Source organism: Rattus norvegicus, chromosome 6, assembly GCF_021556685.1.
Source record: "Rattus norvegicus strain SHRSP/BbbUtx chromosome 6, alternate assembly SHRSP_T2T, whole genome shotgun sequence".
Lineage (NCBI taxonomy): Eukaryota > Metazoa > Chordata > Mammalia > Rodentia > Muridae > Rattus > Rattus norvegicus.
This window is the reverse complement of record NC_141539.1, coordinates 133,165,274-133,177,728: the sequence shown is the minus strand read 5'-3', so window position 1 is coordinate 133,177,728 and position 12,455 is coordinate 133,165,274. Positions and strand designations below refer to the sequence as shown.

Here is a 12,455-nt window from a genome sequence, read left to right as displayed (position 1 = left end):
TCTCCACTTTCCTTCCTGGGAGCTGACCACTTCCAGAATGCACTAGTCCTGCCTGTGGATTCCTTTTGGGACCTGCTCCCTTTAAGCCAAAGGTGCTGGCTGCTTTACAGTGTAACAGCAAATCCAGTCAGTCTACAGTGGTATCCCTTGACTGGGCCTTTCTTGCGGGTCTATCGCAGGACTCCCCGAGGGGGGAGCCCATGTGTGTCAGTGGGAATACCACATAACCTTCTTCCAACAACCACCCCACCCCAGCTCTGCAGCAGGACCCTTGCAGTGCAGGGCCGGGCGATGCTACAGCAGTGCTACAGAGGTGGGGGCAAAGGCTTGCACAGCCGTGGCTCCCAGGAGGCAAAGGTCTGGGTCACGTGACCAAATCTCAGCCCAAGGGTCCACACTGTTGAACGTTTAGAAGCTTCCTTGGCTTGCACTCACTACACAGTTGTAATAACCAATGACATCTTAGACATCTCCCGATGTCCCCAGGGGCAGAGTAATTCCAGCCGAGCGAGAACCACTGAGGAATAGCGACAGGACTGTGTGCCAGGCCCTGGGCTGCCTGCCCGTGCCAGCAGGACCATTACAAAGCGCTCAGGTCCTATGTCAGCTGACAGCTGCAGTGACCTCCAAATCCTCCTGCTCTGCTCCACGTGGTCTAAATGGACCAGTCGGTGCAGCGCATGGTCCGGACTGTCCATAGACACCTGCAGAGGCCACTCCTCTCTGGAGACTTCTGCCCCTTCCTCTGCCTGTGAGCTTGGCCTCTGGGATACTCCTGGTAGGCCAGCTTCCTAGAGGCCTGTATTCTGCCTGCTCTGCAGTCCTCCCTCTGCTTCCAGCCTGGCCAGTGAACTGGTGAGCTGTTTGTTTCCGGGTGGAGCAATGCTTTCTGGCCACTGAGTAACCTGGCCAGACCATTAATCACACTTGGGTGAGCAATCCCACAGCCCTTCCCCCTTAAGGCCAAAGATGACAGAGGAAGGTCCTTAGACCCCGGGAGGCAGCCCCATGGGTAGAAACAGGAAAGGTAGAAAGTACAGCCTGGAGGCCCCGGGGTGGATCTCACCTCAGGCGCCCTCACATTTCTGCATATCCACAGTGGGGCTGGGGGACAGTGACAATGCCTGCAAGCAGTGGGGTTCCCCAGACCCGCAGGATAGAAGCTTGCTACAGTAAAGTGAGCAGGTTTCACAGGAGCTCTGGGGTCCCCTGCCATGCTTCACTGCATGGTACCATAGGAGCACAAGTTTGTACTGTGTGCTCAGTGTCCTGGGGGCTGCCAGGGAAGGGAGAGTTGGCAGGACACCCCACACCCTATGAAAAGCCCACCTTCCCACACTAGTAGCAGCAGCATCCAGGAGCAAGTCCACCTCTGGGCCCTTGGTGGTCCTGTAGTTCTTTTCCTGGTTAATCCTGGATCAGCATGGGGCTCTGATGGGCCCCTTCAGACGGGCTGCTTTCCACCCCAGGCCTAGTGGCCTTGTACTCAGTGTGTTCTCTGCGAGCGACTCGTGAACACACGGGAGCTGCCCACGGATGGCACATTTTAGGGAATGAAATTCTCCTGGAGCAGGGAGACAGACTCGAGGCACGCTCCCTCAGGAACAGCTCAGGAAGGGGTTCCTGGCACAGCCTCTTGACCATCTACCTTCCCTAGCAAGGAGTCTCAGGTGGGTGGGCCGTGGGCACTGAAGGGCAGCCTCCTTCAGTACCCGCCCCCTGACAGTGCTTGCCTGGGTTTTCCAGCATGAGGCTCCCCCTCCCTGTAGGCTCCTCGTGGCAGAAGTTCCTGGAAGTCGGAAGGCAGCGGAGTCTGGCAGTATCAGAGGGGTAGCCAAAGGTCACATACCAAGGCTGTACTAGGCACTAAGCGGGTGGCGTCAGGTGCTGGCCTTGGGTGAAGCCTGAACTGCCCTTGACTCTGAGGTCTCAGGGCAAGTGACCCAAAGCTTCCTGTGTCTCCTCACTCCCAGTTCAGAATCCTCACGCTGCCCTTCAGAAGCCTTAGGAGTGGGCAAAAAAAAGTGTGCCCTTGTATGCTCAGACAAGAGAGAGGAATGCAGGGTTAGCTACTGCAATTGTGGGGACATGGAAGTCTTGTCCCAGCCCGGAGCAGACTTGAGGGAGACCCAACCTCCCCCTAGGATGTTGGGGCAGGTGGACTTCCTGTAAGACCTTTTGCCCTACCATCACAAATGCCCTGCCCTTCAAGGGGTCTGCAGTTCCTGCCTCTGGAATTCTGTTCCGCCCAGGGCTCTAGGCGGCAACTAGCCTTCTCTTTAATCTAGCTTTAAGTGTGGCCCTGGTCACTCTTCATTTTATGTGTCACTAGTCGCACTGCCCCTTAATGAGAGATCACGTGTGTTTTCCCCCTGCCCGCCCCTGAGGCTTGCTAATAAAGTCCTGTGCACACGCAAACATGTACAGCTGCTCACCCAAAGTAGGGGTGAGGAGTTGCTTGATGCTCATTGGAAACCCCCACCCCACCCAAGGAAATTACCGAGGGCTTATCTCTGTGGAGGTGTGTGGGTGGGAGGGGATGTGGCCTTAGAACCTACTACAGTGTTTTCAGTCCCAGCCTGTCTGATTGAGGGCCAGAGAAGCTGTGGGAAGGGAGGCCCAGCCCAAACATAATCCTGTGTGTGGGTGAGGACCAGACCAGACTGGACTGGACAGGACAGGACAGGTCAGGTCCTGCCTTCTTGGTCGTGGGCTGGCGGGAAACAGACCAGGCTACAATCTGTCGCCACTCCCGGTTCCGTGGCCAAATGGGATATCACTGTGCATTCTCTGCTGGGCTGGTAACCTGCCTCTGGTGTCTTAATTTTGTCCACCAGTCACAGCAAGGTGGCAGGGACATCTCCATGTCCCCACAGAAGAACAGCATTGGTAGGCAAGGTCCCATGAGGGTTGATACATGTATTTATGTGAGGACATTAAGGGTTCATTAGAACTTAGAAGGTGCTCTCTGCTGAGAAGTGTTTGGTGGTGGTGGAGAGCTGACTGTGATTTAGTTTAGGGTTTTTGAGTGGAGCTCGGATAACCCCTTGGGGAAACACGGCGAATATGGAAAGGGTCACTCATGGTGGAGTTAAGGAGTCCCGGACAGTTGGGGACAGTCTCTATCCCTCAGATCTGGTCATAGGGCACTCCACTAGATCTGGTCTTGTGTCAGGGAGGATTGATTTCTCTGTGGCCTTTAAAGCCTCTCAGAGGCCTGCACAAGTCCCGCGGTCAGGCTACCACAGTCCCACTCTATGGCTAAGGCCCTTTATGAGATCTCTTGGGTGATCTCTTTGCAGGTAATGCTGGCTAGGGCCAGGCCTAGTGTTAAGAGTCATGCGGAGTTAGATCAGGCTTCTGGGTTCCTACATGGGTGAGGAAACAGCCCCACCCCTCAGTACCTGCTCCCTGGCCTTTGAACACACTTAGCCCAGCAGACCCCTGTGTACCCCGTTGCCCTGTTGGCAGACTTCTTCTCTGGCTGGACTCTGGCCTCTCCAGGCTGGGGGTGGTATAGTGTTGTGAAGTAACCATCCCAACTTTTTGTCTGGTGGCCAGGACACCTCTGTCTTCTGTCTGAGCTTTCACTGTCTCTACCTGCAGGTGGCTAAGGCTTGCAGATGGTGGGAAGTCTGAGGAATGGGGGGGCAGGCGACTGGCAGGAGGCCAGCACTGGAATGTGGGGATCCCTTCCAGGCTGGATAGAGGAGCCGCCGGGTGGAGGCGGGTGGGAGGCCTCCGTAGGGCTGCTGCCCAGCTGCCTGCTCCCTGCCAGCCTGCCTGGCCTCTCTCCTTCCTGCTTTGTTCAGGGGAACTCAGCAGCCTGCTGATTTGTGGACATTCCTTTGCGGTTTTTATCTGCCTCATGGGTTCCTCCTTTCCTTTGAAGTCTTGGTGGCTTAGAGAGGAAGGCTGTCTTCTGTGGGGCTGGACCTGATAAATGGACAGCCTGGACCACGCCCTGTCCACCATACGGTTTCCCTGGCCCTTAGGGACTCTGGCTCCTGATCTTGGGTCACTAGCCTGGCTTACAGGGATTTTTTTTCCTTTTTCTCTCCTAAAGGAGCCACCCCAGGGCAGCATTATGTGTGTGTGCCCATCCTTCCTCCTTATTCTGGTTTGCACTGGTTCTTGTAGATTTGAACCGCCCAGGCCTGCTTTGCTGGGGGTGGGGGGTGGGGGTGGTTCAGGGTGGAGTTCTCTGTCTGATGGTAGAGGGAGCCTGTGAACTTCAGGAGCTCCTGGGAGGGCGAGCCTGAGCAGATAGGTCGCTGTGTAGAGGGTGACTTGCTTGTTAAGAACAGTGCCTGGCCTAGGGTGCAGGGTCAGCCATCCCTAGATCTGACCGTCTTCTTTTCCCTCCTAGCAGGCAGGCTCTGGAGAGTTCCGGACACTTCGGAAAGGCTTCTCCCCATACCATTCGGAATCCCAGCTTGCGTCCCTGCCGCCCTCCTACCAGGAAGTCCTACAGAACGTAAGTGTCTCCACCAAAGGTCCCCACTGTTCCTGGTCCAGAACCTTCAGAATCATTGCTCTGAGCTCCAGAAGAGACAGATAGAGGCAAGACAGGCTGGTTACAGCCCAGGGCATGCGGGCGGTGTGTGGTCAAAGACTTTGGGCTTTTACCTGAAGCCCCAGTTGTGTCTCGGGCAGCTGTGGGTAAAAAAGCCAATCATGGACTGCCAGCCCCGAGTGTCCTTCCTCACTCCACCCTCCTGGGACGGGGTCCTGGGCTTCTACATCCTTGGCGCCCCATGGGGACCCAGTGAGGAGGTAAGAGGTGAAGCGTCGGGTAGGTGACATTGCTAGCCTTGTAGGACAGTGTGCGAAGGCCACGGCAGGGGGCTTCGAGGATGAGCACCCTGTTTGTGACTCTGTGGCCAAGGGAGGAAGCCACTGGCCTGAGATTTAGGCTCTGGAGCTGAGGGATGAAGCCTCGTAAGTTAATGGGGCCATGGACCACCACAGGCTTCCAGGGCCATCTGCCATGTGCTCACCTGGGCTCTGATCTACCTGGGATGGGAAGCAGGTGACTGCTTGGAGCCAGCTCTCAGGAAGTGACCGTCCATGCATGTGTGTCAGCCCAGTACAGAGAGGGGTGTGGGATGCTGTTCTCACCTGCCCCATGGGACGGTGACGGTAAACCCCACTTGCTCAGCTTACAAGAACATCCCTGTGGGAGTCCCTGTGGCTGCTCACGCACTCCACACCTGTGTGCTAGGCTCCTCCAGTACTGGACTTCCTGGGAAATAGGTGGGGTCCCCCCACCCCATCCTCCACCTCACCGGCAAGGCTGCCCGTGGCCATTCTGTGGCCTTGGTGGGCCACAGTGCTGGCACAAGACGGCTCATGCTGCCACTGGCAACGGTCCTATGCTCCTTCTCTTGCGAAGCCTGGCTACCTCCTCCACCTGTTGACACTGTGCAAGCAGCCAAGCCCACTGACTGCAGATAATCCAAATATTTATCCAGGAGCCCCGTGACCAAATGATGCTCTAATTGCTTCGTGACGAAGGGCTCAGAGAGTTAAGCGATGCCACCCAGGGGCTGGCTCCTCAGGCTTCCCCACTCTCGGCCCTTCTGCTTTCTGCTCCCCTCCTCCATTCTGGTGGGGTAGAAGACTGGAAAGCAGCCTGCTGGGCATCGGGAACTGAAGGCTTTCAAATGCCGGCATCCGTGAAGTGATGGGTCACTGGCTCTGGTGATGGGTCAGCCTGCCAGGGGCCAGGCCACTTCCTATAGCCTCTAGGGGACACCCTCAGCCCCCAAGGCTTCAACAGTGCTGACAGAAGGCTAACGGGATGTGGGAATGTTCTGGAAATTTTCATGGTGGAGGCCATGGGAGAGAGGATCATGTGTCTCACCCGATAAGAGAGGCTGCCGCTCTGCTCTGGGGAGGAGGAAATGAGCCTCCTGGGTTGCAGCAGATTGCAGGGCCCAAATGGGCCTGGAGGTCAGGGGTCAGTGTGGGCTTGTAGAGCAGGGCATACTTCAGTTCCGTGAGGGCTGTGAACTGAAGACCTGAGAATCACCTGTTTAGGATAGGGAGCCAAAGGGCAGAAGGCAGAGGGGGATGGTGGGCTGGGGCGAGGGGCGCTTTGGATGGAGTGCCCTCATGGATGCCAGCCATAGCAGTTACATAGGAGCCTACTGCAGGCAGGGATGAAGGCTCAAAGGTCAAGGCTGTTGGCCTGACTGGTCACCTTGACCCTCAGTGCTGTCAGTGCTTGGCCACTGTTTCCTCCATACTGGGGCCAGTCTCTTTAAGTACATGGGACAGCAAGGTGAAACATCAAAGGCCGCCAGATGTGTGTGTGTGTGTGTGTGTGTGTGTGTGTGTGTGTGTGTGTGTGTGTGTGTGGTGTGTGTGTGCCCCTCCGTTCCCTGCCGCCAGCCTCTGGAGGAGGTGCTTCCTAGCAATGGCCAATACCCTTTTCAGAGCCTCAACCTGCCCTCCCCCCCCCTTGATGTTTGGGGGGTGATTTGAGCCAGGCTGACTAGACTGCACAGCCATCCATCCATGTGCCTCCTGCCTCTTTCAATTGCGGCTGCTTTCTGGAAGGGCTCCTAGCAGTCACTCAGAAACCGGAACAGATGAGGAAGCAAGCCAGGCTCATCAGGGCGAACTGGGGATAGGGTCTTCCCTAGGACAGGGTGACAGGCATAGGGAGGGGTATGGGCTCCACAGGATGACATGTCAGGACCAGTCTTCACTCATTTGGCTGGCACCCTCTGCTGGCCGGTGGGGGAAGTGTGGCCGCTGCTCAAGTCCAGCCTGGCCTGGGCAGCAGCCCTAGGGGTAAGACATCCTCACTCACCGGCTGCCTTTCCCCATTTGGTTTCCCTATCTGCTAACCCGGCAGCCTGGGCTAGAGTTAGAGACACATTCTCCAGGCATTCCCCCTTGTTTCGCATGCTTCCTGTGATACGTGACACAGGAAGGGAGGAAACTGAGGCTCAGAATGGGCCAAGACATGAATCAAGTCCCAGTTAAAGGGACCATGCCCAACTCTGGCTTTCCTAGGTCCCAAGCCTTGTTGGGGCAGAGCCCCCCATGCCTGTGCTGGCACTGGTGCCATCAGCCTGTGAGGCCCTGGCGAGCATCGTTGCCAGGTGGCTCGAGAGAAATATGCTCAGTGGACAGGCTGTCAGTGGAAGGCCCTGGGCCTAAGGAAGACGATAAAAATCCCTACTGGGCTTGCGTGGTGGCCTAGCCCATTGGCCATGGCTGGACAGGATTCAGTCCTCTTGAGTCAGCTTCTCTGACTGCTGGCCGGAGTCTTCAGGGCCCAGGTCTTGCAGAGGGAGTAAGTAGTTCAGTCTTTAGGACGATCCTCAGGCACCAGGGTCCAGCCATCTAGTGCTCTGGCTGCAGAAGACTCCCCCTCCTACTTGTTCCCAGGGCACTTTCTGGTGTTTTCTTAATTGCCCTATGGTCCATAATTATAGCCCAAGGCAGAAGCCTCTGCCTTGCTTATGGCCACCAGGAGGGAGGGAAGCTGGAGGGAGGCTGGGTGAAGTGCTCTAACAGCTAAAATACTCAGCTTCAGATGGACTGGGTCCCCTCCCGGCCCAGCTGGGACTGTCTTCAACTCTTACCTGTGAACACGTGGCCGGTAGCTGACTCACCTCCCAGGTGGTCAGGACTGGGCCAAGGGGCAGGGAGCTTAGGATGGGTTGGGTGGACTTTGGACTCAGACGGCAGGGTTGAGCCTCTGCCAGCTGAGTGACATGAATCTCCCGCTCTCCCAAGATGCTCATGCTTCCTGTACAGAACAATACACACGGTCGGTCTTGTGTGCTCCCCACCCCCACCCCCCTCCTTTTGTTGTGCAAGCCACCACCATGTAATCTGCAGAAGAGGTGGCGTGACCAGGAAGCATGAGGAGCTGCCAAGCTGATATCGGCTCCGAGGCTCTCACCCTTGCCTCTTCTCCTCCAGCTCCCCACCTCTCACCTCATCTCCTCTTGCCTCGGTGTTGGCTCCAGGGAACTCAAGCTGGTGTTCATCCAGTGTGATGGGCATCGGGGACCCGGCCAGGGGCTCATCTATGCTGTTCTTTTCACAGGGTCCAGCCTGCCCTGTACCGGAGCTGCCCTCACCCCCTTCCACCGTCTACAGTTCAGCAGGACAGAAGCCTGAGGCTGTTGTGCATGCCATGAAGGTAAAATGTGCCAACACACAATGGGACCTTGGGCTCATGGCACCCCATTCCCCACAGGTGCCATGTCCAAGCTCGGGTCACTTGAGGCTGGGGGTGGGCAGGCGGGAGACTGTCCCTGTCGTGGCTGGAGCACCATGGGACTTGTGCTGGATGTAGTCTTGAGAGCGTCAGTTGTCTGCTGAGCTTGGGGTGTTGCTGCTGAGGAAACTGACCGGTATAGGAGGGCAAGTGTTCCCCTAAGGCCAAAGAGAGGCCCAGGTTGGGAGTGAGGCCGGAATGGAAGGTCCAGGCCATTGCCTCTAGTTACAAGCATGCAGGTTTCACGACTGCCCAGGGCTCTGTTTTCCTTTGTCTGTAAGCCGTGGTCCTCACCCACCCTTGCGCTCGAGACTCAGTCACCGTGGGAGCTGGCAGTGACTGCCATGTCTCATGTGGATGGGTACAGGCTGTCACATCCTTTGGTGGCTCTTGAAGCGAGCCCACCTGAAGCTCCTGCCCAGCCTCCCTAGTTTCCTGAGTAGCCCTTCGCTGGCCTCCTCCTGACTCTTTTTTTCTTCAGGTTCTGGAAGTACATGAGAACCTTGACCGGCAGCTCCAAGACAGCTGTGAGGAGGACCTGAGCGAGAAGGAGAAGGCCATCGTTCGAGAGATGTGCAACGTGAGGCACTTTCTGGGCTGGGTCTGGGTCTGGGTCTGGGTCTGGGTCTGGGTCTGGGTCTGGGGCTGGGTCCGGGTCCGGGTCCGGGTCCGGGTCCGGGTCCGGGTCCGGGTCCGGGTCCGGGTCCGGGTCCGGGTTGTGGGTGTGTGGCCATCTGATTCTCATTCTCCTAGCTATAGCTTGGGGGAGGATTTGGAAGTCTTGGCTCATTATATCCACCATACCTTGCCCTTTGGCGAGGCCTCTGACCTCTCACCAGATCTGACCATTCCCAGGAGAGCCAGGCCTAGGACTCTGGACAGAGCCCGAGCTCTGGTTTCTTTGCTCACTGGTGCCCCCTGGTGGCCTCTGGCCATGCACGTGGAATAATCTCTCCCACCCACCCTTTGCCATCACCATTGGCCCCTCATAGAAGCCAACAGGGATCTGAACCTGGGGCCTAGGTTGGGCGCGATGCCCTGGGGTGCACCTCATGTTGTATCCAGAGTCTATGGACCCCACTGGACATCTTCAAGGACAGGCTCACACCTAGCAGTAGCCTGCTTAGGGGTCAAGCATGACTTTGACAGTGGGTAGGATTATGGCGAGCCCTCCGCTCACATTGTGTTCTCCACTCACAGGTGGTCTGGAGGAAACTGGGGGACGCTGCCAGCACCAAGCCCTCCATCCGGCAGCACCTGTCTGGTAATCAGTTCAAGGGGCCGTTGTAGGGCCATCTCTCCATGGGTGCAGACTGGCCCTGCCTGGAGTCTGAGGCCTTAGACCTGGCAGAAACTCTGGCCTAGCCACCGTCTTTCTCCGTGGTGAATTGTACATAGGACACGGCCCACCCTGGCTGCCCTGGTGTGACACTGACTGCCCAGGCCTCCACCTCCTGCCTCCCTCACCAGCAAACCTTGGCAAGACAAGAAGCCATGGCCTGCTCGCTGCAGCAAAGTGGCCAGGCAGCCTGGCTCCCCGTTTGAGCTCCACGTTCCATTAGCAAGAAGCTTCTGAGACTCCAAGCCAAGGGATTGTCTGGGGAGGTGCCCTGCTCTTGGTAGAAGTCCCTTGACAAGTATTCTAACTGTCCCTTACACTGGACAGAAGCCACCAGAGCCTCAATTGTGACACGGGTGGCGCTTTCTGCTACCCGGCCAGAGCCGGGACCCTGGGTCACGGAGCACTGGCTCCCACGTATCCATTGGCTGGCCGGGAGCTCAGGGTTCCCTGTCACCTGGGGGTTGGTGCCCAGCCGCCCTGATGCCAGCTGCTGCTCACTAACATTCACCCCCTCAGTAGCATCTCCTTGCCTAGGTCAGGCTTAGCCACTTCTTAGGTCTCTCCTGCCAGGTTTCCTTTTCTGGTTTACAGCAACATAGGAAAAAGCCCTGGAGATGTCCGGGCTGAGCTCAGCATTCTCAATGGGCAGGTAGAACCGGGCCATTGCCCTGGCTCACTGTCGATGTGACCTCCCCACCCCCCATGTGCTCTGGGTCACTATGGATGGACCTACAGGAGCCGCCCCTGATGAGTTTTCCCTGGGAAGGAAGGGGCATGACCTGGTTCTGGCTTTAATCTGCTGTGTGGCCTTCAGCAAGCCACTCAGCTTCTCTGGGCTCCCAGCGGTTCCCTTTGGCTTTGCTTACTCTAGAAACCACCCCAGTTTGGTGGGCCTCTGTCCTCAACAACGGATGAGCTCATGTGGTAACTTACCAGGAACATGCTAGGCCAGCCTGTCTGTCATGCTGTCCCCTCACAGGTCACATCTGAGCCTTAGCACCTCCCTCCAAGGGACCTGAGCAGGGGACGGGGAGGGGGTTGTCAAATGCGTGCTTCAGTGTACGTGTTCATGCCTCAGACAGCGGGTGACGCATGACTGATGGGGGTGTTCTCTAACGTGGTGTGAGGAGAACGAGGACTGGGGTGCTCTTGTGAACTGTGCAGATGCTATCTGTGGGAGGCCCTGGCCTCGCTGCCGGCATCATGTACGGCATCACGTACCGTGTTTTACAAACACACTCAGCAGCTGTCCCCATGCAATGGTACTTAGAGCCCCACACAGCCCAAAGAGCTTGTCCTTGCCTCCCATACCTGTGAGCAGAGGGGACAGGCCAAGAAGGTGGGTGGCGTCTCTGCTCCCCAACCTTGGGTTGTTCCCAGCGCCTCTGCTGCCCACCCCCTTGGGTCCCATACTCTCAGGGGAAAGGCCCACGGCCCTTGGTGTGCCCAGGGAGTGCTGTGCAGGGGCCGGAGGGAACCAGCCTACTGCTCTGGCCGCTGGCGTCACTGGGAAACTCTAGAAGGAGCTGCTGTATGGTCAAGTGATAAAACTTGGAACTCCAACTGCTGGCCCCAGTACTGGGTAATCTCTAAGTGGGCTGCTGGGCAGGCAAGACCCTTCCTGGTTCTTTTGAGAACCCAGAATGTTGAGGTATGTGGGCCCACACAAGGTGGGAGCCAAGTCAGAGAGTCCCAGTCAAATCTGTATCAGGACAGTTTAGCCACCTCTGAAATAAGCAATAAGTAAGAGTTCCTGGAGTCTGAAGACCAGTCAAGAAAGAGCCTAGAAACAACCTTTCCCTTTTGGAGAGGTGTGACCCTGTCCCTAATGCTGCAGAGGCATCCTGGGAACCTAAAGAGAATTTCTTGTAGACCCTCTGCCCTTGTGCAGGGTGGAACAAGATATACCCCAGCCCTTTGCAGTGGGCTGCCCTCTAGGACAGTCTGCATCATATCTCGAGCCTATCAGGAGAGGCCAGCAGCACCCAGCGGAGCCCTGGGCTGGGGACCACAGGTGACCTTCGTGACCCCTCCCTTCCGGAGCCTTAGCTTTGCAGTGCCGACTCTCCATCTCACAGGATGCTTGGACTGGCTCCACCCCCCACTGTGACAGGTCACCTGGCCCCATCTAGGTGGCCTGGCCTTCCCTGGAGTCAGAATCTGCTGAGCACATCTTCATCTGCATTCAACAGCCACTCGCCAGTGTTTAAAGACAAAGTGACCTTTCATTTTTCTTTCTTGAAACTTGAGAGGAAGTGAGATACACACTACTGATTTTTTTTTTTTTTTAAAGAAACAAACTAGACGCATGGCTGCAGAGTGGCAGAGGTGTCTATTTTCATACTGTGGGGGAAAGTGCTGCTTTTGGGAGGGGCTGGAACGCCTGGTTTCTGCCCCGGGCCAGTCTTGTACAGGAGTTGGTGGTGAGCCCTGCAGCTGCCCTCTCCTGCCCTGGCTGTGTAGAGCTGGAGCCTGTGCCCTTCGGCGGTTTCTACCTTCTATCGAGCCACTTCGATTTGTGGAGAGAGAGAAAAAAATAGAACTTTTGATAGTGTGGTAAAAGCATTGATTTGAACTATTTTAGTAAAAGGAGTAACATATAAGACTGTGACAGTGTCTACTTTGAACTAGATAATAAAGGCCTCTTTGTGAGCCTCGGAGCTCGGTGTGCACTGCTTCTTTCCCTGTTGTAAGCTGGTGGGGCAGGCGGCTGGCCCCGGGTGGATAGTGAGGACTCGTGCTGAACAGCGAAGTCCACTCACCGTTACTCTCGTGTCAGGAACAGGAGGGTTTCCAACCTGATCGGGCAGCTTGTGTAGCCCAGATCACCGGTTCCTCCAAAGGAGGCACAGGCCCTGGGACAGACAA

General features: G+C 56.7%; 1 protein-coding gene across 4 annotated transcripts in view; it reads left to right on the top strand.

The window, feature by feature from the left end:
- Ccdc85c (coiled-coil domain containing 85C) overlaps nucleotides 1-12,247 on the top strand; it is a 71,167-nt gene extending 58,920 nt beyond the window's left edge. For 2 of the 4 annotated variants that reach the window (NM_001433240.1, XM_087554787.1), the window contains 4 exon segments: nucleotides 4,373-4,477; nucleotides 8,072-8,167; nucleotides 8,727-8,825; nucleotides 9,446-12,247. In NM_001433240.1, coding sequence (NP_001420169.1) covers nucleotides 4,373-4,477; nucleotides 8,072-8,167; nucleotides 8,727-8,825; nucleotides 9,446-9,535 — 390 coding nt within the window. In that variant the 3' untranslated portion in view covers nucleotides 9,536-12,247. 4 annotated transcript variants of the gene reach the window in all.
- The last annotated feature ends 208 nt before the right edge of the window (nucleotides 12,248-12,455 follow it).